We start from the raw sequence: 27,697 nt of genomic DNA, 5'->3' as shown, positions 1-27,697 counted from the left end.
AGCACATTTACAGTGGACTTCCATAGAAATTGACATGTTGCCCATTTTACCCCTCTGCGTTAGCTTGTGATCAACTTGTGCTGCCTGGGCTGAGCTCATATTTCCGACGGTCCTTGAAGGTGCGCACAGACCGAGGAGGCTCCTCCCCAACAACAGTTGCCGACCTCCGACGAGAATTCAAGCTGCCACATTGAAGAGGAACAAAAAGGCGACCTGGCAGCGGTTTCTACACTCCCTCCACTTTCTCCGGGGTAGTCACGGGATTTCAATGTTCAGCCTGCTCTTTGTAAGTACCTAAAAACCCAACTAATCGCAGCCGACCCCTTTGAACTTGTCTCTGACATGATCGCTCGCGATTGCAGCGACGCGGATCCGCAAGAGCCTGATTAAAAGTTGGGCTACATATTGTTAGATGATTAGCACAACACAAGGCAGCTAAAGTAAGTTAACATGAGAGGCAGGCGAAGCAGTGTGTAGCCACGTTAACGTTAGCTCGGACGGCTACAAAATAGGTTACGTATTTGCTTTAAATTATGCTAACGTGTATTAATATCAACCGTCATAGTTTTGTGAATTACCCGCCCTCAAGTTAGTTAAGCTAACTCTGATACAGCTAGTCTTGGCGTATCTCTGGAGCGGTTGCCAACCATTGCTGGGAAAGGCAAAGTGACGGAGCTGAGCTAGCTTGCTAGCTAATGTAGCTACGTTAGCTTGCTATTGGGGCTAAGGCTATTTCCTTGTATAGTAATGAAAAACCTTGAACGTATCTGTATGCTGTCGTTGGGTTTTATTTTTTATTATGAATTACAGCACATTAAATATTTTAAACGCCATGTTACTACCCAAACAGGACGTCGTCCGCAAATTCATAAAATAAGGGCTAATGTTAGCTGTACAGTGTGTCAGTAAAGGTAGCATTTCTGTTGGACAACATCTAACGTTAGCTTAACGTTAACGATGCTATTGTTAATGTTTTAGCTGTTGTCTTGGTGTTCACGTCAGCAGCACCATTTAAATGTTTAAAATATAACCAGTGGTTGTGATTTCCAGTGTTCCCAGCTTCTTTTTCTATTGTACGTCGGTAGTTGTAGAAGGTAGGAGCTTGGCTAGAGGTATACATGGCGACTGGGCTAGCTGCCTTCCGCCCTTTGTGGCAAATCTTGACCCAAAGTATGGTTGACCCATTTATTTGAAGCCACATGCGAAGCTAACGTTGTAATAACAAAACCAAGTGGCTGCCAACCCGATATTTCCTGCCTGTTGTTACCGTGTTGTCTCGGCTGCTCGTGTGTATCGTCAAACTGCTCACTTTATTGTTAACCAGCCGGTTTGACTCATATCGTCAGCCTTTCATGTAAAAAATGTAGCTTGCGCTGAGGTTACACGGGTCTATAATTTAGTCTTGTCTGGTTTCTTAAAGCAGAAAGCACCCAGCCATTAAGCCATGTTGGATGAAGTGAAATGAGGAAATGCTCTTGGGGAGGAAGTTGACTAGAGCAGCTGTGACACTAAAGGCCGCAGCACATTCCCATGCCTCTCAGTTTTCAATTTATGACCTTCCTATGGTTTCAGTCTCTGTAATAAATTCTAGTGGGTGGCTAATACAAACGAATAGCTCTGAATGCTCCTGCAAACATGGGTGGATGAGTCAATGAGTAACTGGTGTAACAGGTAAGCTAATTACATTCCTGCTTATGAGTCACTGCAAGGTGACCTAATTTGTCTGCAGAGAGCGTAGAAGATGAGATGTGTTCAGTGCCATCCGTTATCAAAACAAACTGAGGGCATGGTAATGTATAGTAGAAGTAACCAGATGTTCCTGTTATTATTCTTAACTTTGTTTGCAAATCTCATAATTGTACCCCCATGGGTTATATCAGCAACAACGACACACTTGTTTCATAAAAAGACTGGGATTTCACAACTCTTTGTGTTATGAGCCTCTGCCCTATTCACATTTTTTCCACAGAAGTAGGCCACTTGTATTGGTGACCTGCTTTATGTTATAGCTAATTGACACATAATGCACAGCCCAGTCTTGAAATAGCTTCGCTCCTCTCAGTCCACTTAGAGCACAGCCTGCAGCTAAAGGCAGGCCTTAACAGTGGGAAGTCCTCATTCATGAGACACCACACTTCAAGTCAAACAACCTTGTTTTTGCACATATATGTAAACTATGAAACTGCAAGCCTTCGTTCTGCTTGGGTGAAATGTGTCTTTATTTTGCATTGCCTTGTAGTGCTCACAAATGTCACATGTTAAGACTGAAGTGTGTTGTAGGAGGCCTAAATCTAGCTTGTTGCATGCATGACATTTCACACCAACAGTAGGGTGGTTCCTGTGTCAGGCGGCATTAAAAAAGGCAATGTGACAAGAAGGGAAGTTCTCAGCCTTGGTTACCGTAACCGGGAAAGGCGAGCCCAGTGAACAGTAACAAGACACCGACTTAGCAAGGAGGTTACTCGGGGAGAAGAACACCTATGTTGTAGCCCGCTGGCATGCAGCCCATCGAGCCAAAGGGTGGCTGTGAGTGTTGAGAGGTACGGTTGAAGAGGTCTGTTCCAGTCACTGGCTTAACAGATTTGGACAATTTAAAATCTAGTTATGCCCCTGGGTGTCGGGATTGTTGTGGGAATGCAACACAAGCTTTGGTTTTACTATGTGTTAGCCTTCTAAGATCCTTGGCTCCAGAGCAGTTTTATTGTGTTGAAATCAGCCCAGAGTGGAAAGCTAGGATAGATGCCCATACTTTTTTTCTCCTCATTTCCAGTTGTTTAGAGAAACGCCATATATAATTATGCAATAGTAGCCATGGGCACCTTGTGTGTTTTTTGCGCTGTGATGTTGGTTAATGAATCATGCCCTCCTCGGTACGGCGTTCGTTTACTGTTGTTGCCACAGCGCTGGGATAAAGCGAAGGCACTGGCTCCATAGCACTGGCAGTGTCTGACAGATTGACACCTCTTGTAGATGCTGCTGCTGCAAGGCTGCCTACTGAAACTATAGCAACAGGTAGGAATAGGATCTTTCTTTGTTATTTGTGTTTACAGCTACCTTGTCTAGCTACAGCTGCCAGAGCTGCTGTTAGCAGGGGGAAAACACTATCCTTTGCCAAACATGCTATAGTAAAGGGTGTTGTTATTGTTATTAGAGCTGTTGTTTGTAGGCATATGTAGCTGCTCACCCTTACTGATCCACAAAGAGTTTTGAAGCAACTGTAGTCTAGAAAATGCTGGGTTATTGCACATGAACAAGCTTGCTGTGTTTTCCTCTTGCCTGGGTGCTGTTTTGCTCCTCACTGGAGCTTGGCTTTTTCTTCATTTCCTTAAGCAGCTTATTACACACATGAAAAGTGGGACTACCTCTCTCAACGTGGCTCAAACTAATGTGTTCATTGTGGCCATAATCTGAAAAAGATGGATTTGGTTCTTGGAGCCGATTACAGTGCGTGTTTGATGCCTTTGGTAAGGAAGTTGGATACAATAGATTAAAAAGTTCCTAGATTAGTGTATGTAGACATGTATCTACTCTGAGCCCCCCCAACCCTCTTCAATGCTGCGCCACCTACTGCGTCCTTTGCTTTGCTCTGTGAATGTTTAAAGGGAGCACCATTGCTCTTCTCTGATCTCTTCACAAGGGACACCAAAATTCCCTACAGGGGCACTTGTTGCTACTGCTGAGATAATCGTTGGTATGGCAACAGGCATCCCCCGATGCTGCTGTCAGAAGGCCAACTTAGTTTCCAAATGTCAGAAGAATTGATGTCTCAGTGGGACTCTGCACCTCTCGGCAAAAATGTGAGCAGGCATTCTCCTGTCTGGGTCCGTCTGTTGTCTGTTGGAGTGTCGTCCTGTCCTGAAACGTATTTCTATTTCAGATTAGAAAATTACTGTCATTTCGGTCAAAGTAATTACTAATTACTATGATTTCAGTCATAGTAATTGTGCCCTACATTGACTCGAGTCTATATTTCTGACATCCAAATGCTTAGATAAACCCACAATCCAGAAACGCACACACAGAAAAACCTTTTGTCTCTGTGAAACTAGTTCAGCTCCACAGGAAGTGGCTGTCAGTTATTTGTCAAGATGTGAACTGGGATGGAAAAGCACCTTGTATTCTGATCTGCCCTTTAGCTGTGCAGGTCTTTTCTCTACCTAATTTCTTGATATGTCAGTTAAGGTTAACAGTCCATGTGTTGATGTCTTGGCAAACAGGTAGAGGTGTGGCTCACTGCTATGATGAATGTCTGTCTTGGCTGGGAGATGTCATCCTGGAGCCGATTTGAGGGTTGTGACATGAGATTATGATTTATCAAAAGAGCTCAGACGTGGCTGAATATAGTCCCTCGACCCATATTCCAGATGAAAACTTCCATAGTGCAGAATAGAAAACCAAACGATCCTGTCTGGGGGGGATGCAGCAGCATTGGAAAATAATCTGTTATTGTGATACATATTAATGTGTTAGCACATTAAAACACATTGGTAAAAGTACGGACAGTTATAGTTTTGCACAAGTTGTACTTTTAGTGATACTTTACGAGCAGTACCTTCCCCCGTCTTCTGACTTACCGTACACTTCATTGCGACATAATATCCATGGTTGTTCTGAACTGATGAGTTTTAACAGTCATTTAGTGATCCATTAAAACATTAGGAAAATGTTCAAACGACTGAGCCTCCAACTGGTTAATGTTTCAATCATTTTGGGCCCTAACTAGGGATCTCCCAATGATGAGCACTTTTAAATATGTAATCCTGAACGGAAGCAAATAGTTTCACACTAGATTAACTCTGTAGGCAGAAAATTAAAGTAGATGGCGTTATCCATGTCACAGTGCAAATGTTTTGCTCTGTTCTCCTCCGTCTCTTGAAGTTGTTGGCTTATTGTCATGAGCGTCTATCATGCAGGTGTTTAATATTGTGAAAAGTGTGATTAAAAGTGCAACTAGGCCACAGCGAGGACAGAACGGGCCTTTGTTTGGATATGTTTTCCTCTTTTCATTCCCATTTCTAAGGTACTGAGCCCTGGTCTCTTTCAGTCCTTTCCAGAGACGGATCAGTCCTTGCCCCCCCTCGCCCTCCCCCTAAGCGCTATCAGAGGCCTTTGATCGTCACACTGTTTATCTGTGCTCACTCAGAAGCTGCAAAGCAGTGTGATAAGTGGGCTTTGCCATGTGCGAGTACGTGCGTATGGTGCGTTCGTCTGTTCATGGAAATAGGGGGGTAACATATCCTCTCACCTCCCCTCTCCAGCCCCATTTACACGGACGCAAGAAGCCAGAACAACAAGTACTCTTGCGGGAAGATTAGCTCCTGTCCTTTGGGAACACAGAGAGGTAACCTGTTGTGCTGAATAAGGGACAGAATGAGAAAGTCCATTTACCAACATTTAGGCTAGACGGGCAGCAAAACAACTCATCGTGATTTTTTTAATCAATCTAAATTTGTGACATTTTCAGTTTGTTTTTCTCAAGGCTTGGCACAGCATCAGTAGCATTTAAATTTAATAACAGAGCAAACATAATATGCGGTGTTAGGTTGCACACCCATTTATAAAAACATAACGTACTGAGCTACTGTAGATGAAGAATGCCATCAGCGATAAGTGGATCTAATCAAGAAGAAGTGTACATCATAGCCATGTTCCACAGGGTGCATCTTGATAGTTTTTGCCGTCTCTGTTCTAACAAACTACAGAACAAGACTTTGTATAACATGCAGATGCCAGGTTTTTAGACATAGAAGAAATGCTGCAAAGATGTTACCAACATAATACCAACAGTGATGGAGCTCAACGTAAACTGTGTGACCAGTGCGCTTTTGTCTGTTATATCCCAAAAACTTAAAGTTGTTAAAGAGATGCAGGGTTGTCATTTTTAATCAGCAATTGTCTCTCTGATTGAGATTAAAGGAGTTGCTTGCAAATGTAATTTGCTGCAGGATATTGAAAATTAATTCCATAAATTGACAGAAGGAAGTCTTGACTTGTGTCTAGTCACTGTGCTGTCTGTAAAGCATGTCTGTACTGATCTATGCTTGACCAAATGGTTTCTAGAGAAAGAACCCCCCATCATCTGTGGTAGACAGTCTTTTTATTGTTCACACAGACCAAAAAAGTCATGTGTCATTGTTGGGAAAGCAATCTGGCATTTAAACTGCCGGTAAACTTGAAAGCCTATCAATATTTTAAGCTTGTCAGGGTAAAAGCTCTGCATCAGGACCTCAGAGTTATTCTCGTCAGGGTGTTCTTTTATATCAAAACTTGTGCTGTCTTTATTTACAGCCATTTGTTTACTTTAACCTTTCATTTTAAGTTGGCTTTAATTTAGCTTTTTAATTTTCTTCTGCTTACCTTGGAGTTTTGTCTGTTAAAAGAAATACTTAAAAATTGATACGGGAGCGCTAACAAACGTGGAAAATAAACCATCAGTTTTGCCCCACAACAGTATTCTTATTTAAGATTCATTCACACTGCAGTAAATCACTCCTGTTGTGTGAGTGGGCTCACTGGTCCTAAGTAGTTTGTCGGTACAGCTACCTTTGATTCCTGTTTCCTTAATTGCACGTCTGCTCCTCAGACTTTCACTATTGTTTTGAACAGATTAAAGGTGCGTTAGCAAGGGTAGGTGAGACGGTGTGGTGAATCTATAAACCCAGGCTGGATGAATCTAACTTGGAAGCAGCCTAGAGGTTTTTTGTGCATCTGTTGGGTTGAAGTGTTGCATTCATGAAAAGTCATTCTGTGTCCCAAACCTATTTCTAGGCTTGATTAAACACAGTCCACCCACAGACAGGCTATAACAGGAGGGGTGTTTTTTTTCTATACAGGCAAGTGCAAAAGGAAAGTCTAAATGGAGTTTTTATATATATACTCTTAGTGTTGGCATCTTGGTTTTTATTTAGTCAACAATGCAAGGCATCTGTGTTATTAATTGTGGTAATGTGACATCAAACCTTTTGGCTTAAAGATATTTCCCAAGCGCACTGTCAAATGTTTGTGTGACTCTGTTACCACATCTGAATGTTGGACTGAGAGTACTATCCTGTCTTACACCACAGAGACTTCTTACCCTGTGGTTTTCTTTTGAGTCCATTTTCAAGTACTGCTACCCAGAGTGGAAGGCCTGTATATCTTCGGGGTCTGTGGTAATCGCCCTGTGAAAAACACGGGTTTATTATAATTCTAACCGAGACGACCGCAAGCCTGAGTCAGACCGTCTGTGCATGGTTCCGCTTTGACACAGGTAAACACAGACGTGACCAACTATGACTCATGTCCCAATTATAAGGCTCTAATTAGGTGACAGGGGTCCGAAGGCAGGTAGCCTATTATTTTTGCACATATCCACTGATTGTTTTTTGCTGTGCTGCTTTTTGTCTGTCCATCCATTTATACATGTACAAACATACTAAAACTGCTTTCCCATGATAATACACACATTTACAGTTGTGTGTTGCACGTCATGTTTATACCTTGACAAGAAGTTGCTGAATTTGGCTCTGTAGTTTATTAATTAATCCACTACCATATATACAAAAAGGCTCCATGTAACTGCTCCACTAAGCATTTAAGGTAGAAATTACTTAATGTAAGAGACAGAGGACCTTTTCTAGACATGACATAGTAAATGTCATCCTTTTATTTTTAATTAGTCTTTATTTAAAAAGCTTTAGATTTTACTCATGGTCCAATCACAGCCCAAATAGCTGTCTAAATTTTAAAGGTCCACTGTGTAGGATTTAGCACGCATTCACACCGGCGCTATTTGGTCTGCTTTAAACGAACCCTGTTCCGCTTTCATGGATAGTTCGGTTCGTTTGGAGTGGCGTGAACGCTCATTCGAACTCTGGTGCGGACCAAATGAGCAAACCCTGGTCCGCTTGAAAACTGGGGTCTTGGTTCACTTGCAAAGGAACCCTGATGCGGTTCGCTTACAGTGGTAAATGCAAACAGACTATCCAGCGAACCAAAGAGAAGAAGTGAACCAAAGAAAGGAAGTGACAGTGCATTTTGGATAGAAAAAAAACAAAGCCAACAGCGGGAACCGGGAGAGGTAAAAAAAAAAAAAAAGGAAAAAATTAGAAAATGTCTCATGGGCAGATGTGGAGTAGTGAGGAGGTGCAGGTGCTTATTGATACAAATTTGGTGTTGCTCCATTGTTTTTGTGGTGACCAAGCCGGCTGAAGGGGATGGATTTCCGCTTTCGGTCCTGACCAATCGATCAGCCGAGTTTTCTTCTTCCTCATGCTTTTATTCTGCCTGGTCAGTGGTCGTTTTGGGCAATACCGCCCCCAAACACCAAATCAAACCGAGTCCCCGGACTGTCCTGGTGTGAATGTGCCGTAAGTGGCATCTCGCTGTAAGGTTGCAGATTTGAACCTTTTCCCATGTGCCAGGCGTGTAGGAGAACCACAGAGGCCGATGTGAAAACACAAATGGCCCTATGTAGAGCCAGTGTTTGGCTTTATCAAAGAAAGAGACTCTTGCGCTTCAGCCAAAAAAAAAAGAAAAAAAAAAAAGAAAAAACTGGATTGGTGCTCACAGCACAGGACAAAATAGTAGACGCTACATCAAGTGGGCCACTTCAAAAAATGACTGACGCTACTGTGTCTTCTTCGAAACGTCAGTCTGTTTGCACCTTATTAAAAGCTCTGCAATTTTATCAAGTGCTCCAGCCTCTTTTCATTTGGGTTCAGTCATTTTTTGAAGTGGCCCACTTGATGTAGCGTCCAGTGTTTGGGTTGTCTGTTCTGGGCTACTGTAGAAAAACATGGCTGACTCAGTGGAAGAGGACCCACTACATAAATAGATATTAACGGTTCATTCTAAGGTAACAAAAACATAGTACACACTTCTTATTTTCATGTGATTATAAACTAATAAAATAATGGTTATGAATCTTGCATACCATTTCTGCCAATGGGTGCTCCTGAATCCTACACACTGGACCTTTAAAACCATATTATTTAAAAGTCAGCCAACCTTTCAAAACATTTTGGCATTAAGCTAGCCAAAACCTTTATTAGAAAAGTACTATAAAACTTATAATACAGCAATTTTGTTCTGTAAAATAATGAGAATGCACTGTAGGACGTTTGTAGTAAAAACAAATTTGCGATGGGATACAGATAAATGTCCATTACATCAGGGTCGCAACAGGGCTGCAACTAATGATTGTTTTCAATGTCGAACAATCTGCCCATGATTTAATCCATTGACCTATAAGTTGTTTGGTCTATAAAATCTCAACAGATAGTGAAATATTGGCATGATGTCCTCAAATGTCTTGTTTCGTCCACAACCCAAAGATATTCAGTTTATTGTCAGTGCAGGAAAGAAGCCAGAAAAAGTCATTCAAACTGATTAATCGGTTATCACATTAGTTGGTGATTAATTTAATAGTTGACAACTAAGTGATTCATATTTGTAGCTCTAGGTTGCAGCTTTAAGAAGTGACAAAAAACAAACAAAAAAAGCTATGTGTTGTAAAGTCCAGCTGTTTGTCACTAGACAAACGGTAGCCTGGTGTGGTTACTGTGCTAGTAGTGGTGACAGTGCTTTTCATACAGCTATTATTAACCTTCGTCACGCCAACCCTTCCCTTCCCTAAGGTCATGGCAGGTGAAGTAAAGGTGCTGTTCTCAGAAAAGTTTTGAATGGACTTGTACCAATTCCTCGACTACATTCTCGGAAACTGACGGGCGGGCACGTTATCAGAATTCAGTCAACAAAGCATGAGGCCACACCAAATCTACAGCCTTGGAGTATCACTCTCAGCCTGAGACTCCTGTTTGCAAACCCAAGGGGTGTGCACAGCAACAGTTTAGGATCTCTGTTGGAGTCCATCTCTCAATGCCGTCTTGTCCCGGCATGCCTGGAGATTTCAGTCTCGCTTGTTACACTAGATAAACTGGTGAGGCTCAAAAAGACGGATTAGAACCCTAACTAGTGTAGTTTATTGTCGTGGTGTGTGTGTGTGTTTGCTTTTTTGCTTGCCTGTCTATTTGTCTTTCTGTGTTTTCGAGCATGACTAATGGCAAGGGGTGGTAGCGCACACTACTTCCTTTATGTGTGTACTGTTTGCTCAATGGTGTGGTGACCTGTCACCATACCCCACACTGACAGGCCCCCTCACTCTTGGACTGTGTCCTGAGAGTCCATGGCGTGCTTTTGTCTTTATTGAGCATGAAGTGAATTCTCTTATCTTGTGACCCACTAACGGCTTTGATTTTACATTAATAGTGTTTCCAGACTTCTCAGACCCAAATAATTGAGGTTATACCAAAATTTGTTTGGGAGATGTTACTGACTGTTTGCTTTCATCCATGAGAGTCCTGGCCTGTGGATTGATCGTGCAGCAATCTTTCATCGCAAAAAGTGTGCCAACCATGTCAAACTTAAGATGGTTTTCCTTTTAATACTTCTACTTGGTTCCTCCTTACAAAAAAAGAGATGAAAACCAGTCATGCTTGCGTGTGTGCAGCATGTCATGATGCAGCTGCACCTTCACACTAGACTAATTTCAAGCTGTTTGTGCTTTGGTCTTGAGGCATTGTATCAAACTGACAGTAATCTCATGGACTACGTTTACATGCAGTAAATATTCCGGTTTTGCTTCTACTTTGAAAGAGACAATATTAAACTGTTTACATGCAGCCATGCATACTCCAAGTAACGGCAGTTTTTTCACCAGTTGCGGACTTAATCGACCTTGTGAACACAGCCTACCTGTTTTATTCCTTCAACTGCCATCTTGAAAAGGTCAGCATTGTAATTAGGGATGAGTGCGATTAGCCGTCTAAACGATCAAACGTCTGCCCCCTCGCTTGTCGGCACCAGAAACATTAGTTGGTTAAACAGTTAGTGTTTTATTCATGTACAAGGCCCCTTAACTGTTATGCAGCTGCCCACCACTAGTGGGTGCCACAGAGCCAGCAGTCCCCCTCCCTGCGATAATGCTCGAGTAGACTGGAGCAATGCGCAAGTACACTCGACTCAAGCATTTGGATGTTAACATGCATGGAACGACGGCTGCTGCAGCTAGCGGTGCTAGTCACACTCAAACCAATTTGACATCGTTCACCCGGAGACGCTGTGATCCCGCCTGGTCTGAGAAGATGACGCAGCTCATCACGGCAATGACCTCGCAAGATATGCTTCCACTTAACTTTGTTGAAGGTAAAGGCTTCAGCAAGTTCATGGAATATGTTGAACCTCAATACACCGTGACGCAAAATGATAACCTTCCTTTTTTAGACTAGTTAACTAGTCTTAATTGAAATTTTCGTTTAGTCGACAGGGGAATTAGTCGCCAGGAACATCCCTAGTTGTAGTATTGTTGCATATCCAAAAACCTATTGATATCCAAGTCTTTGATAATGTCAAAAAGTAGATGAGTTTCTCCTTCTGATCAGAAATGTGGGCTTTTATTTTGAGCTGCATCTCTACCCTACAGCCTTGCAAACTGTTGGCTTGTTGGTTTATTTACAACGCACAGAGCTGACCTTATGCAGGCAGAAGGCTGTGTGTGTCAGAAACTGCAGTTAAAACACCTAATTGAGACATATAGAGTGTACTGTATAAATGTTCAAAGAAAGCTCCTCAAACCAAAAAATAGGGATACATCCCTTTATCAGAAAATGCTACAATTGGAAATAGACCTAAACTATGCTGTTTATATGACCCGTATCAAATTCAGAATATTGGTTTCCCTTATAGTTTGATGCTGTATCTATACTGTAGGACAGATCACTGTAGTATGACACTCTCAACCAGTCATGTTAATTAGCTTTCAGTGTGCAGTGGTTGTCCTTGATGTTTAAAGATGGTGCCCCCCCCCACCCACCACCACCACCACTGCTGGTTTAAGATGGATCAGAGACTGCTTGTCTGGCTCACACCCAAGTTTGACACCAACTTTCACACTTAACCAAATGTACCAAGGTCTGTGAAAATGCCCTCGGGTCCAGAAATTCCTCTCCAAGTGTGAAAAAGGCCCTTAAAGTGGGCATATGTCTGTCAGTGGGGCTGTTTTTATTAAGCTGGCCCCTGCCCAACTTTTCCCTGTCGCCAAGTCACAGAGATCTCCCAGCCAGCTGTTGCTTTTTCTCCTCGTGTCCCATTGCTCATTTGAAATGAATGAATAGTGGTTTCTCCATCTCTGTTTGGCGGGGTTGGTGTGAGTGCACAGTTCGGTTGAGAACAGCTCCAATTTGAGGTGAGATCCGCCCACCCAGCCTATCATGAGTATTGTCGTCACTGCGAGGAACCAGCTGGACCATTGGGCAGGTGTGATCCTCTGTTTTATCTCTCAGTAGTCACTGCCAAGCTCCTGACTTGACTTTTTTGGCTTTCTTTCTCATTTGTTTAATATAGCTTATCCATTGTTGTGTCCTCCTGATGATTTTTCTTCACATCTTATAAGCTTTTTTCATGTTCCTAGTCCTTTGTCCCCGTCCTCCTTGACATTTCCAGGCATATCTGTTATCTTTTATTTGGCACTCGCAGATGCCACAGGAATGAAGACATGCCCCTTGTGACATTCGGCCCCATTTCTATTCCCACTGATTGATGGTTTGTGTGAGTTTAAGCGACTATCATTTCGGCGTTTCAGTTCGGCTAAATCGGACAGTTGAACTGAGAATGCAGTGTTGTGTTTATGAAAGAGTGTACTGTGTATAAATGATATCAATAAGACACTAAAAGGAGGAGTGGGTGCATTGAGAGGAGCAAGCAGGTGGGTATGTGAGGCGAGGGTGCCAGTGCTTGTATCTTTCTTGTGCCATCCTTGCCGCTGTCACCCCAAGGAGAGCGGGGCTTTCCCCCTCCTCCCCTCACTGTCCGTCCTGCCATGGATGACAGGCGCTCCCCCCTGCCTCTTGACTCTGCTTCCACACAGCAAAGTAGCCCTCCAGCTGCTTCAAGGCAGTACAGTCTGGTCGTGCCCAGTCTGGCTCCAGACAAAACAGCAGCGAGACTCAGGCACAACCTCAGACCACCAGACAGGGTTGCATGTAATGCTAACACCTTTCACAAGGGGGAAGAAGATGGACTCAGACATTCCACATTTTGTGTAAAAATCTGACGTCGTGCCACCGTGCCTGTCCAGTCTGTAAATTCCATGTCCAGACATTCATGCGTGTGTTTTTCCTGCTAATTTTAGATCATCCCTCTCGCACTTGTGGCAAATGTATTTCCTCAGCGAGCTTGTGACTATCTACACTGTGTACATGGTGTACACAGAGTATGTATATAGCTGTGCTGGTGTGGGAGTGATGAGGGTTGGCCACCTGACAGCTATCAGGTGTCAGCAAGAGCTGCCCACGGCTTTAGCTCTACAATTATGGAGTCTCATGGCAATAAAAGCCTTAACAATGTGGAAGGCTTTCAATTAGGACTCCCACTGTAGCAGTTGTCTCCGTGCACTTTAACTGTGATAACTTTACAACTTCTGCGGGCAGTTTTCCAATCTGTGCTGATATTATGAGCTTCGTCAATGGAAAATGTTCTATCATCTAACCTGCTACTGTATAACCATGATAACAAATAGCTGCCTCGTTCTTAACATTTATTATTCAGTTCGCTAATAAATTTGACAGGGCTTTCTACTTTTCCCGACACACTGATGAGTCATCCTGAAATGATGAGTGAGCAGTTGCAGGATACCCATGCCCTGATTCCCATTCTTCTGCGACTTTATCACCAGTTTAGGTTTGTGTGTCCTTTTCTGTTCTGAGATACTGCGGGCCTTATCAGCAAGTACTGCAACTCCCTGCTCTCTCACACCTCCCATCTTTCCCTCTCTCCTTCTGGTCTTTCTCCTTAGTCACTGGATGAGATTTCTGGGAGCGGCATTGGTCATTGAATTTTGAGATGCTCTGCAGCTTTGCCAAGATAATCAATACATTGGCTGAAGAGCTGAAATGATTTGTTGATTAATGACAGTTTTGGTGACAATTGAAGTCATTTTAAAAACAAAAGTGCAGTACGTTTTGTGGTTACTGCTTCTTAAATGTGAATCTCTTGGGTTTCTGAGTATTTTGTTGTAATAAACCAGGTAATGGACAGGTGGTTTGTACAAAACAAGTTGTACAAGTTAGAATGGGAAACCGTGCAGCATTCTCACTGTTTTAGTCATTTAACACCAGCTGATCAGGCTTTAAAATAACTGTCAGATTAATCTGTTAAGAAAATAATCCGCATCTGCATCTGCTAATGACAGTATTTCACATAGATATTGATTGTGTTAGGTTAAAACAGTGCAATAACGGCATATCACCCATTCATCCTTTGACCCAGCTGAATGTAGTTTAGTCTCCAGTTTAAGTTTTTTTCTTTTAACACTGCGTCTTGTTTCCTGTGTGGTTTATCATGTCTTTGCTTCTACAAACAGATAGAGTGTCTGTGTGTGTGTGTGTGTTTGTTTTGTTCTTCCTGCATCTGTGCAGTGTGTAACTGCAGAACCAGTTTGCGTATTTCAGAGTGATTTGCATGTGTTCCCGGCAGCGCGGGCCAAATATTACCACAGTTTACTCACTTCTCTATTGACAAGCTCATTCAAGACTGAGGCCCGGGGTCCATTTGTCTACAATGCATTTCTAAATTACAATACTGAAAATCTTTAGACTTCAAACTGTATTTTCCCCAGGGGGATTTCCTTTATTCTGCACTGCACACATAAGACAACAGCACTCAGTAGCAACATACAGTGACAGACAATAAGTTCACACTCAGGTCTGTTCGATGAGGCGTCTTGTTTAAGGCGGCTGTGGCTGTGGGAGTTAGACTTTTCGTAAAGCAAGCCCTTCTGCACCTCAGTGTTCAGCACCTGCCCCTGGGGTAAGGTGGTGACTGAGTGGGTGAGTGATGTCCTGTCCTGTCCTAGGTTGCAATGCGTGCAATGGCCTGAGTGTTTAGTCTCTGCGAGGTTGGGTGTGGGGAGACCAGTTACCCTCGCACTGGTGTTTGTTACGTGTGTGCGACTTTGGCCCAGGGTGGGACTATTTAGGGACCTCACGATTCCATTGGATTCCCATTTAGACGGCTACGATGCGGTTGTAAAATGATCATTGATGCATCAGACCTTTTTATTTCTATACATGATTTATTTTTTCTCATTGTGACAATTTCCAACTGTTTAAACAGAGCATATTTGTAAGATATATTGTTAAAAGAAACATGGAAATTACTCCCATTATCTCTTATTATGTAGTTTTTAAGTCAGGTGGTGCTGGTTGGATTTTATCCATCTGCGGGTGCTCACACTAGTGTTGTCACAATACCAAAATCTTTGTTTCGGTACCAATACCAATATGAATTTCGATACTCTTCTTACTCTTTTCCTAAGGAAAAGTCCTTTTGGATACAAACCTTTAGAACAATAAATAGCAGGGGTGTAATGGTACCAAAAAAATCATGGTTCGGTAAGTACCTCGGTACGGACGTCACGGTTTGGTAACTCAAATTTTCCACCAAGTTTGTGTTGTCTCGTGTTGTCTTCCTTTGCGATTCAGACTTTCTCTTGCCTTTTTTCACGTGCGCCAGCTGCGAATGTTGATACAGGTGTTGTCATACACACCACTTGCGCAATCTGTGCTCCAATAGGAACAAAAAAGGCGTTTGTGTGCATAAATGAGTAAAATAAATGAACTAAATAATGAATTGAATCAATTTCAAAGTACCAGTATTTTCCAAATGCAGTATAGTACTGTTTGGAATACTCTAGTACTGCGGTACTATTTTAGTACCGGTATACCGTGCAACACTAGCTCACACTCACCGTCCTCACCAAAACTCAGATGTAGCCCTGGCTCAGAACGTCAACACAATGCACATGTTCACACCTGTTTTGTTTCACCATCCAGTCGCTGTAAGGAGCTCAGAAAATTGTTGCAGGGGGTCATAATTTCAAGAACTGGGTACCTGCATTGAGACGTAATCTTTCAAGTGAGATTCACGATGCAACAGTAGGAGAAGAGGAGGGGGGCAACTTACGTACTTCCAGTAAGGTAGACATGCCTTTCGGCAGCATTGTTTCCACTGTCTCATCAGATCAGTGCAGGATAAGTATGTTGGACTTAATCATGATAATCATGGTGAGAAAATGGCAACTTGTGCAGATAGCGTTGTTGGTTCTATCCACATTGCCTGCAGTGTTATGATAGTTTCTTGATGCCTGCTTCCTATCTAGCTTCATGTATACCAGTGTGAACTTTCAGATGGTCTTCTGGTCTGTCTTTTTGCTCTTAGTGACCCTACTATTGACTGCATTTAAAACGCAGACTGTATGAAGTCACTTTGTGCATCTGGGCAACCGTGCACAAACCAGCTGCTTTTCATCTTTTAGCATAAGCTGTCATTGTGGTGTACTTGGTGTGTCTGCTGGCTCTTTTGTACTTCAGTGATTCCTCCTTGTTTCAGTCTCACTCAACTGCCTGCTCTCGTTTCCAGTCAGGTTTCACAGGTGAAAAGCACACACATGTTTACACTGTCCTCTCTCTCCTTGTCCATCTTTTTCATTCCTGGAGGATTAGAAGCCAGAAAGCCTTTAAAGTCCGGTTACCTTTTTTTTCCAACATTCAGACGTCTGCATGCAGCCGTGCCACATCGTGTTCAGTACTGCTCAGAGGCGGTAATTAAAGGCGTCACGAAGGCTCTCGGCCATCATGCAAAAAAATAAAAAATCAAGGCTGTTTTTGAGTGCCCTTGTGGCTGTTGCCAAGTATAAAAGACGGTGGGGAGGAAAGACATTTATGGAGGAGAGTGGGATGATGCGTCCCCTTGACAGTGGCTCTGTGGTTGGCAGTTAACGGAGAGGATAAGTGACACTGGGGTGGTGGGTGGGAGCAAGAGAAAAAGAGGAGTGTGGTTCTGAAGAGTGGCCTTGGGTTGCAAAAACTGATGTCTAGCAGGATTTTTTTAAAAACTGGTGGTGTTAAGAGATGCAATATTAAATGGTATGTAGCGTCTTATGGCTTAGTGTAATACCTGAATGACTTGTGACTGAGTGTAATAGGAATGGAGAGAAGAGTCAGAAAGAGCACAGGGAGTCTTGTGTCAGTCTTGAGGAGGTGAAAAGAGGGAGCGTGAGACTGAAATGCCGGAGCTGTTTGAAGCTTTGCCCACCCTGCAATCCTCACCTTGTGACTACCGCCTGTGACATGGTGCTGAAGTCCAAGCCCTTTCTCTCTGCTTTCCGCCCACCACTTGTGTGTTTACGTAGTCAGTGTAGTGATAGCCAACTCTCGTCATCCACTTTCCCTCTATGTGCCCCCCCCCCCCCCCCCCTTCCTTTCCTACCTCCCTCGTATGTTGCTCTGAGACGGTTCCAGCCAGTTTGTGGCGGCTGGGTTTAGACTGTCAAGGACTTGGCACAGTTTGACTTACTGCTCCCAGGCTAGTTACAAACCAGACATTACCTGTTCTGGAAGACACCGTGTGTGTGTGTGTGTGTGTGTCTGTGTGTGTTCGTTACATACTGAGCACATTATTAGTTTCCATTTCAGTGACAGGTGGTGAATCGACAAGGTGATGTAATCCAAAGGTGTAGTCAGTTCACAGGAGATGCATAAACTGAGGCTCGAAGGTAAATAAGGTCATGATGTTACCTTCTGTGACTTTTTGGACTTAAAAATAACACGAGCAGAAAACTGATATTTTAGAAATACAGAAGGAGATGGTCTAATTAAAGGTGTGCTATGCGGGAATTGTTGGTTACATGTGGATGGATACGAGCTACTTGTGGTTTGGCACCTGTTCGCTACCTTTATACTCAGTCCCAACCTCATCTGTGCTGTTCCCAGGAATGTGCTTAGGGTGCTTAAGGTGCTTATACTCCTTCTGAGAAGCATTTCAATGTTTTACTTTCACTTTTTGAGGCTATCAGCAAAACAGGATCTTGTCTTTGCATGATATATATGATATATACGGTATGAAAATGGCAGACATTGGTGAAAATATTTTTTTAATATGTCACATCCAAGCCCCCAGGAACAGTGCTGCGCTTTGAGGCCAATTTTAAATAGTGACCAATAGGGGAATTACACTGTCTGGGGCCGTCACATGATGCCAACAGGCCCAAACATGGGGCCCAGAAAGACTTTCCCCATAGACTTACATTGTGAAAGAGACATCTGTAAATCAGTGGAGAAATTATTTTCAGTGTCATGACTCGTTTCACTGTCAGGATTTGACAGTAACATTTTGAAAGTCTGGAGGAGCTACAAGATAAAATTATTTCATCCCCAATGGAGTTAGCAGAGCGCTAAACCATAAGTTAGCTGTTCAGCCGGTAGAAGCTAGTTGCTAGGCTGCGCTTGGCCGCTACAAGTCTCTAGCACGTTTGATCTATGGGCCCCATAATGCGGAAGATCTGGGTAATTTTATATAACGGAAAAAGAGTTGTTTTGGTTTCATACGCCACTGAGCAACCTTTAATTCTGTATCCAGGTCTCTTTATACATCCCTGAGTGCATTAGCAGCACAGTAAAACTTCATCAGGTCATCATTGTAAGATTACAGGAATGTCTGTAGTAATATCATACATTTATGTAAATTCTGGTACATTTTATGTGCCTAAAAATGTAAGGTTATTGTCCATCAGTGATCCCTGAGGATTTCTGTGCTGCCCCGCTGACATTGCAAGGAAACGGTGGGGCACTGAGCTTCAGAGAGCCAGGGACGAGTGGGCCAGTGTGCAGGTGTCCAATCTGTGCAGAGTACTGGACCAAAAACACAGACACATCACTGACAGTGTGATATAACAGCCAAAACAAGTTTTACTCTCAGTGGTTTCTGTGACATAAGAAATACTTTCAAAATAAGAGACACCTGGTGCCACCATTTTCAGTGTAGCATTACAGGAGGAGATAGTTTATCCCCCCAGATTTTAATGGCTCAGGGACATGTTACCAAGTAACATCACTGGTACCAGACCGATGAACCTAAACACTACTGTTGAATGCTCCCGACTGTACTCCTTAAGCTGACGCTAATGATGGGTTTAAATGTTTTTAACAGAAAGATATACAGCTCTGCTCACCAGCTGTCATTAACTCAGCCTCGAAGCCACCTATTGAAACTCTTACGAAACAATCACCAAGAGTGTTTCCACTTATATTCAAAAAGACACAGCTCAGTCCCCCCATAGGAGCGTGTGCTGTCATTATTATCATGTAACCTCACTCCTGTCTTTGTCCTCTCTTGACAGGGTTTCTGTGTTGACTTGGGCCGTACCTATATGGCGTGTGTGAGCGGAGAATTTTGCCAGGCACAGCACCTCACCTCTGTGAAGAAGTGAATCGGCCGCCCCCCGAGGGACTACGCTACCCAGAAACCCCCCTGACTGTCAGCACACTAGGAACTGCTGTGTCATCTAAAGGCCCCCTGGGATACTGCGTAGTCCTTGGCCCGACTGCCCTGCGCCAACCGATTCGACAAATCTTTGCTCGCCACTTTCTCCTCGAACAGCCAATCACAAACAGCTCTCCTGAATGGGGTAAACTGATTGGATGACTCCTGGATAGTTTCTCCATCTTTTTCTTTTTTTTTTTTTCTTTTTTTTTTTTTTTAAATTCTTTTTAATTTTTTTTTGTTTTGTATTAATTCATTTTTTACATCCCGGAGTACTGTGGACTAGTTTATCCTTTTTGGTTCCCCTTTTCTGTGTACATCATCCCATAGTTGAACACCTGTTGTCCTCCTGACCCATCCTTCACCACGTGTTGTCATTTTTATTTATTCTACCCTCCTTTGAATACATAAGTCTCCTAGCAGTTTTTGCTGACTTCTGAGCCAAAAGTCGCTTTTGTTTTGTAAGAGTATTGTATTGTAATTGTTTTTTAAGCCGTCTCGCCAACATGAACCGCCCCGCTGCAGTAGAGATTGCCTACGACTGCATGAGGTTCCTCATCACCCACAACCCCACCAATGCCACGCTCAACAAGTTCACAGAGGTACGTTTGCTTCTCTCTCTATTTGTATCTGTGTCCATTTGTTTGAGAGTTCTGTGTCTAAAATCCTCTTATCCTTGATGTCTGCCAGGACCTGAAAAAGTGTGATGTGAACACACTGGTGAGAGTTTGTGATGCCACCTACGATAAAACTCCAGTAGAAAAGGAGGGGATACAGGTCCTGGTAAGAGTTGACACACACACACACACACACACACACACGTTGCACCCTGTCTTGTTATACGTTAATCCTTTTTAACCCACACACATTCTCCTCTTTCGTCTCCTCTAGGACTGGCCCTTCGATGATGGTGCCCCTCCCCCCACCCAGATTGTGGACGACTGGCTCAAGCTGCTCAACACCAAGTTTCGAGAGCAACCTGGCTGCTGCATCGCTGTGCACTGTGTGGCAGGACTTGGCCGGTGAGTGGCTGTTTGTGTTATGTGGTCGATGTGACTATACAGAGGTGCAAACTTGTCAGCGAAAACCACCATTATGAATCCAAATAGGTAATTTGTGTGATTTGTGTAGATGTAATGATTTCTGAAATGGAGAGGGGTAGGGGTCTGCCAGGACAAAATCATGGGGAGAATGAGGTCAGTCAGGTCAGGCTGCCGAAATAAGCCTAACTCTCTTCACTACAACACATAAATATATTAATCAAATTTTGTTTTGCATCAACTGCGTGCTTTGTGGCAGTGTGCATTGTATGACAGACAATAATTGTATCGCAATTCTTGCTGTCCACTGCTGCTAGGGTTACGCTTGCTCTTTCTAGCTTGCGGCTCGGCTCGATTATTAGTGGCACTGGTACGGTACCACAGAGGAAAATTTCACGCTTGCTGCAAAGACGGTCTGAGGTGGCACATTGCTGAATTAGATCAGTGCAGTAAAAGTTCAGTTAGAAGTACATGTACTGAGGAGTGAGGCTTCTTGGATAAGGGGACAGTGGTGGAGGAAGTATTTAGATCCTTTAGTGCAGTAAAAGTACTGATAATATCACACTGTGATGATACACCCTTCCCCCAAACTATGGGGCAGCGTGACATGTCTGTGTTGCTACTTTCCATGTAGGTCAGTAAAAATCACTTTGCTTCAGGTTCGGGCGGCCCCAGACTAAAAGACTTCCAAGTAGACAAGTAGTCGTCATTTAGGGCCATTAGTTGACTAGCCATCTGTATTCAGTCAAGACTGAAGTGACAGCCGAAACATGTCAAGGTAAACTACAACTCTAAAACTAAAACTCATTGTCTGACAAAAAGAAACTTTCTACACTGAATCTAATTTGAGTAGACAAAATGAACCTATTTACACTAGCCATCTGCATGTTTATGATATTAATATAATTATTAAATAATATATTTTGGGCAGGGCAACACAATGGTTTGAGTTGAAGGTGTGAGAAAGAATAGTATCAGTAACACTGTTAACACTGTGCTACATTAGAGAAATACAAAACCGTACTAATGAACCTTCATTAATATAGGCCTATATTTTATCTACAAGTGCACGTCACACACTGAGCGAGCCGCCTGTTAATGACGCTGTGGGCTAATGGGCATGTAGCTACTTCCATGTTTCAGATGATACGTCATGTTTGTAGTCGACCAACGAAGATGAGTTTACATATCACCTTGGGTTCGTCCTCCACCTTCTCAAAATGATCCCACACTTTGGATTTCCTGCCCGACATGTTATTAACTAGCCTGTGGAATAACCGCAGGTACCAGCCCTGGAAATTAGGGGCCGTACATATGCTGTTTCTTTAACCGCCTGGAAGATGCCAGGTCGGGTGCTGGGCGCTACTTTTGTGTCTTTTTGGTGCCAGCTTTCAAGAGGGTTGGGGCATATTACGTCTGAGGTTGCTAAGCAACCTTAACGAGCATCTTGTAGCCTATTAACCTGAAGTCCTGAGTGCAGAGCTGATCTTCTTCCAGGAGCTGTTTATAAGTGTGTAGGCCTATCGTCTGTGGGACAGATGTAAAGCTCTGGGTAGCCCTGCACTAACATGATCAACTTCTCTGTATTTATCAGACTGAATATTTACAGAAGGGAAAGATATCTGTCGGCTGTGATTGGTTTGTAACGTGACTCCTGTCTGACTGCTGAGCGTGGCCACTTCCTGTGTCTGTCCTGTCAAATTAAATTCCCACATGGTCCAGTCATATAGGTTTTGACTTATTTTGACAAGGCACAGCTCCTAATAGAGTTTCATGTTCATGAAATCTTGGCGACTAATTATCTTTCTCGTTGACTAACGATTGGTCGACTATTAGGGGGCAGCCCCACTTCGGGTCGCAGCAGTGAATTGCTTCCCTCTACCGGCTGGTGTAAATGTTAAAATGGCTGAAAACATGTAAACAGTCGGGATACACTGGAGCAAAGATCAGAGCTGTGAGGGTAACAGGAGTTGGTGTGTTGGTTTTAAACAAATCCCTAGTGTAATGCCACCCATTTGACCTAATGTGTTTCCCCTTCCTGTTAATATTTTCAGTTTAGTGTTATGCTACTGTTTGGGTGTTGACTGTATATATAAGTGGATGTAGCCTGTTGGTCTGAAAAGTGAAGCCAGAGAGGAAGTGTGTTAAACCTGTATTCTTTGTAATGGCTATTGTAAAAACTGATTGTATAGAAGATAAAGTGGCTCCACTTCCCACTTGATTTATTGCCTCTGTAAACACTTTTGTTCTGAGTTTATTGTCTCAGTCATTAGTTTCCAACCTTCTTCAACACAGCATGACGTTCATTTATTACATTATGGTCCCAGTTAGAGTAAAATACATGATAAAGCAGGGTATGCTTTAGGGCGTGGCTGCCTACGTTATCACAGTGACCCGTCAAGCTGGATAGAGAAGGTCAAGCAATGTGTCATTGACTGTGTGCCAGTCAGCTGCATCCTCTTGCCAAATATGGTCATCTCTGGCTCCAGTAAACCAAGATGGTGATGGCCGCAATGCCAAATTCAAGGCTTCAGAATGGTCGTCCACAAAGAAATGGGTGACATCACAGTAGCTACACCCACTTCTTTCTACAGGCTGTGCTTAGATCAGTTCATTTTCCCTGCATCAGAGGGGCTCCAGATTGATTTTGGCCACCTGTAAGAGTCCGCACATGCACAGCGCCACAGAAAGCATTATTTATTTAGATGTAACGTGTTCAAATAAGTCTGTTTTTCAACCCCCCTCTTGCCTTTAACACTTGTTGCGTCTTCAGTACTGTTCCCAAAGCCCCTAGGCTGGCTTGGCTGGGTGTGAAACTCAATGTGCTGCACGAGACCTGTGTGTCTGCATTTACTTGTGTGTCTCCTATTGAAAATACACTGGAGATTATTCAGTTTCCTGAATGGTGGTTGTGCTCTCTTCCTGCTCCTGGTGGTGCTCTGTAAATAGACAGTCAGCTGGTTAAGTTATCTGTCATTAACAATAACAGCCTGTTGCCTCTGTGGACCTGAAAAAGAAAAGGCAATTACATTTGCATGTGATCTGTCTTGGTCATGAGGTTGCACAGGCGATGTGCAGATATCTTAGTCACACACCAATGTGACAGCAAATTACAGACAATTTCTGCCGAGTAACAACACAAGTGTGAAAACAAAGAAGGCAGAAGCACATGACGTGGGCGAGCGAGTGTGAAAATGTCTTTCCTGACCACAAACTCACAACAAGCCAATCAGTTCTCAATGGCTTCCAGCATTTTTCATTGCCTCGGCATTCCAGAGGTTGTATAATTACCAGTTTTGGTCAGACTGGCATTTTCTGAATTCATCTCCTCTTCTTCTCTGTCCTGTGTTTACTGCAGTCATCTGGGTTTTCCACAGCCTTACGATCTGAGCCGCTTCACGCCAGCCAAAATTCTCTTAAGGTCCTTAGTGTGGGAGGCTGCAGCTTTGTGCCTTGTTGTTGTTTGTCCTTTCTTTAACAATATTTGCATCCCTCCTTCCACACTATCCATTCCACACATTGTTGAATTCCCTCTCATTTTCTTTCAATCCCTCACTCACACACTGCCCCTTGTGAATTTTGTGTGAGAGAAAGGCCACTCGATGAAATGCTCTGTCAGCACTGAGATCTGACCAGCCAAGTGGCCGACCAAGTTTTTGTATTTATTTATTTTTGTCTCATCTGGTGAGAAAGGAGAACGTTGTCTTACTGTAACTTATCACAGTCGTGTGTGTGTGTGTGTGTGTGTGTGTGTGTGTGTGTGAGGCTCAGGGTGTGAGCACCGTGCCCCAGCAGGGCAGCAGTGAACTTGTGCACCCCTGTTGATTTCCCAGGCCTGTTTCCCAGGTTTAACCCCCCCTCCCCTCCACCATATTACTATGGAACCATGTGAACCATGGCATTTAATCTCCTGTTCTCCTTCTCTCCTCCTCTGCTTCTCTCACTGTCTCCTTGAACTGCTCCACTGGATTTCTTTACCTCTCAGAGCTCCAGTCTTGGTGGCCTTAGCCCTCATTGAGTGTGGGATGAAGTATGAGGATGCTGTGCAGTTCATAAGGCAGTAAGTACCCTCCATATTTTTGTACATTAACATTTAAATAAAGACTGATGTCAATGAGGTAAACTAATAATATATTTTTTTGTTTGTTTCTTTTATTTGTTGATGTTAAAAACTTAATGTACAACTGCAAATTGGTAACCACAATTCTAGTGTCTGATATTACCATTAAAAACAAATCTGGGCCCTGCAAGATGTCTGGTGTTAAAGGAATAGTTCAACATTTTTGGGAAAGAGACTTTGACGTAATTAATACTTCTGCGTTGAATGGATGCCGTTCCTACGCCGTAGCCCCTGCGTCAACGTAGAACCTATGCCGTAGCTTGACGTGCACCTCCACAGATAAGTGGCTACACATGGCGGGGATGCAGACCTCCTGTCTATTTCTGTAAGCTGAAACCATTTCCCTCAGTGGAAACAAAACTTTTATTTACTTTAATTTCACAGACAATAAACAATACATTATGAAGACAATAAACCCTCCACAAAAATAGCACTTCTGCTCATATGGCTTCATATGAGCAGAGGAAATCTCCGCTTGTTGCTAGGCTAATTTATGCAGTGTAAAATGCCATAGGCTTGTGCTAATAACGTTAGCATGTTGTATTTGTTTGGAAATTTAGTGTAAGGCAGTTGTTTTGTCAGTGAACCTTGTGAGTTGTAATGGAGCCAAATTATGTGCTGTTACCTTTTGTTAAATGTTGCTGTTGTCCCAGGTTTCATATGAGAAGAGAAAAAGATCGCTAGCTGCTAGGCTAATTTATACAATGTAAAATGCCATAGGCTTGTGCTAAAAACATTAGCATGTTGTATTTGTGGGGGAAATGTCCAGATAATGTGTAAATTTGTCCTAAGGTAAATGGTTTCAGCTTACAAAAATAGACAGGAGGTCTGCATCATCACAACGCATAGTTAGATTTCTGGGGAGGTGCATGTCAGGCTATGTCGTAGGTTACGGTGTCGATTTGACGTTGAAGTACAATTCTGCCTTCGACGTTTTTGCTGCTGTCTTGTGTACATAGTGTAAATGACCCTTCTTCTTCACCGTCAGATGTTTTTTTTTTCTGCATGACAGAAACGTCATCAACACATTGACTTGCTTGCCATGAAATCTCCAGAAAATGACCTGCTTTATTCACATGTGCTCAATCGGACATTACAGAGACATTGCACTAGGGAGCTAGCAGGGTAAAATCCATTTAATGTCTGATCCAACTGATTCAGACATTTGTGTTCTCACATAGAGCTCCTCCAGGTAATGTCTTGATAATGTCAGGTTTGCAGTGCATGTGTGATCGGGGCTTTAGACTCCAAGAAGTTCCTGCTCCAAGCCAAGAAACAGCCTGGCACATAAACTATCTGAAAATAGCAGATTGACACAAACAAGATATAACGTGTTAATTATTGCTCTTTAGTGTTGCTGGCAGGTGGATTTTGTCGCCTTTATGCAGAGCCTGGCTAGCTGCTTCCCTCTGTTGCCAGTCTTTATTTTAAGCTAGGCTAACAGGCTGCCCACTGTAGCTTTGTTTTGAAAAGGCAGATATAAGAGTGGGATTGATCTGCTCATCTGATACTCTGCCACAAAGTGTTTCCCAAAATGTGGAACTGTTTCTGTGATCACTACAGTAATGATCGCAGTGTTTTAATCTCCTTTTTTCCACTACTTTTCACAGGAAGAGACGTGGAGCCTTCAACTCCAAACAGCTTCTTTACCTCGAGAAATACAGACCCAAAATGCGTCTGCGGTTCAAGGATACCAACAGCCACAACTGCTGTGTGCAGTAGGCTGCCTGTCAGTGCATCCTTCTTATGTGCATCTAGCGGGGAATCTTCCAACAAGGGGAGATTTAAAAAAAAAAAAATGAAGAGAGTGCTATCAGTAAATATTGTGATGATTTGTTAACACTGAGTCATGGTTAATTGATCAGAGAGCTAGCGAGCGAATCGAATGAATGAAACCAGATCTGGGGATCCACCAGCCGAACCAATGAATGGAAGGTCAAAGCACACAGATAGGCCCGCCTCCCGGTTATACTGTTCAACCACGGGCCAGAATTTTTTCAACTTGAGTCCATCCTGTTTCTTTTCTCTCTCTTTTTTTTGTTTCATTTCAGTTGTAATCATGGGATAACATTTTCCATTTTGTGAATTTTTATTTTTACACAAACAATGGTGATGAAAAGTTAAAATGATATTCTGATTTTTATTTCCACTACCTATTGATATTAAGATTAGGCCAGAATAATGTACCTTTTTAAAAAACATTTTTAAACTTTGAACACATATTGTGACTGTCCATTTTGGTATTGGGGTGTTTTTTTTCCCCTTGTTTTTTTTTTTTTTTTTGCACAAAAACTCAAAAGGTTCACCTGAAAATGCAGTAATGTTTTCCCTTCACTTTCTTAAAGTCACTTTCAGTTTAGGGGTTCACTCAGTTTGAATATGTCTGCAATATTTATTCACAAGATATGATATGTGTGGCAGTTATGAGTTTGGCAGGGGCAAGGACACTTTGTTATCCAATAGTTTTGTTGATGTTTTTTTTTATCCTTTGAGAGCCATGTCTTTTTTTTTCTTTTCTTTTTTTTTTTAATCTCGTTGGAGTGCAATAATCAGTCCACCTCAGATAAGCCCACCAAACCCTGCTGAGCATCAGACACACACGCACACTTACACTTCAAACCACCTCGTCTAGACAGTTTAACAGGAAAATAAACTCAACAACTGCTACAACAGGTACTTCTCCTGCTTTCATTCATTCTCCTTAACGGGGCTGCAATAGGACTTTCCCTAAATATGTATATTTAAACACACACACACAGAGCCTAAGATTCAATCTGAAAGACAAGGTGGAGCAGAATGAAATGGTCAGTTTTTTATCATTGTACCCATTTTGAAAACATCCCCAATTCGTATTGGTTCTTTAAAGATAAATAAATTGAAATAAAAAGCATATATGTGTCATTTTTTCTACCTTTGAATGTTGGCTTTTAAAGTGACAGTTCACCCCCAAATCAAAAATACATATTTTCCCTTTTACCTGTAGCGCCATTTATCAGTCTAGATTGTTTTGGTGTGAGTTGCAGAGTGTTGGAGATATTGGCTGTAGAGATTTCTGCCTTCTCTCGAATACGGTGGAACAAGATGGCACTCAGCTTGTGGTGCTCAAAGTGTGTCAGGAGCATGAGTAGATGCACGCTTCCTTCTGCACTATGATATGGTTGGCAGGTTTAGTTTGGTATGA

The 27,697-nt window shown here is 42.7% G+C and overlaps 1 protein-coding gene across 1 annotated transcript; it reads left to right on the top strand.

The window, feature by feature from the left end:
- Positions 1–145: 145 nt before the first annotated feature.
- On the top strand, positions 146–27,406 carry ptp4a2b (protein tyrosine phosphatase 4A2b). The gene is made up of 7 exons (XM_033637117.2): positions 146–286; positions 19,214–19,501; positions 19,850–19,958; positions 20,047–20,139; positions 20,248–20,378; positions 24,382–24,456; positions 26,127–27,406. Exons 2-7 carry the CDS (start codon positions 19,497–19,499, stop codon positions 26,236–26,238), a joined length of 525 nt encoding a protein of 174 aa, XP_033493008.1. The 5' UTR covers positions 146–286; positions 19,214–19,496; the 3' UTR covers positions 26,239–27,406.
- Positions 27,407–27,697: the final 291 nt, after the last annotated feature.

The sequence above is a fragment of the Epinephelus lanceolatus genome, chromosome 16 (assembly GCF_041903045.1).
Source record: "Epinephelus lanceolatus isolate andai-2023 chromosome 16, ASM4190304v1, whole genome shotgun sequence".
NCBI classification, from domain to species: Eukaryota; Metazoa; Chordata; class Actinopteri; order Perciformes; family Serranidae; genus Epinephelus; species Epinephelus lanceolatus.
Note: the sequence above shows the minus strand (reverse complement) of the source record. Positions and strands in the feature narration are given on the sequence as shown.

Coding starts and splice junctions, on each gene's coding strand:
- ptp4a2b (XM_033637117.2), top strand. Junction 20,379..24,381: donor TGTGTGGCAGGACTTGGCCG/GTGAGTGGCTGT, acceptor TTTACCTCTCAG/AGCTCCAGTCTTGGTGGCCT. Junction 24,457..26,126: donor GCTGTGCAGTTCATAAGGCA/GTAAGTACCCTC, acceptor TACTTTTCACAG/GAAGAGACGTGGAGCCTTCA.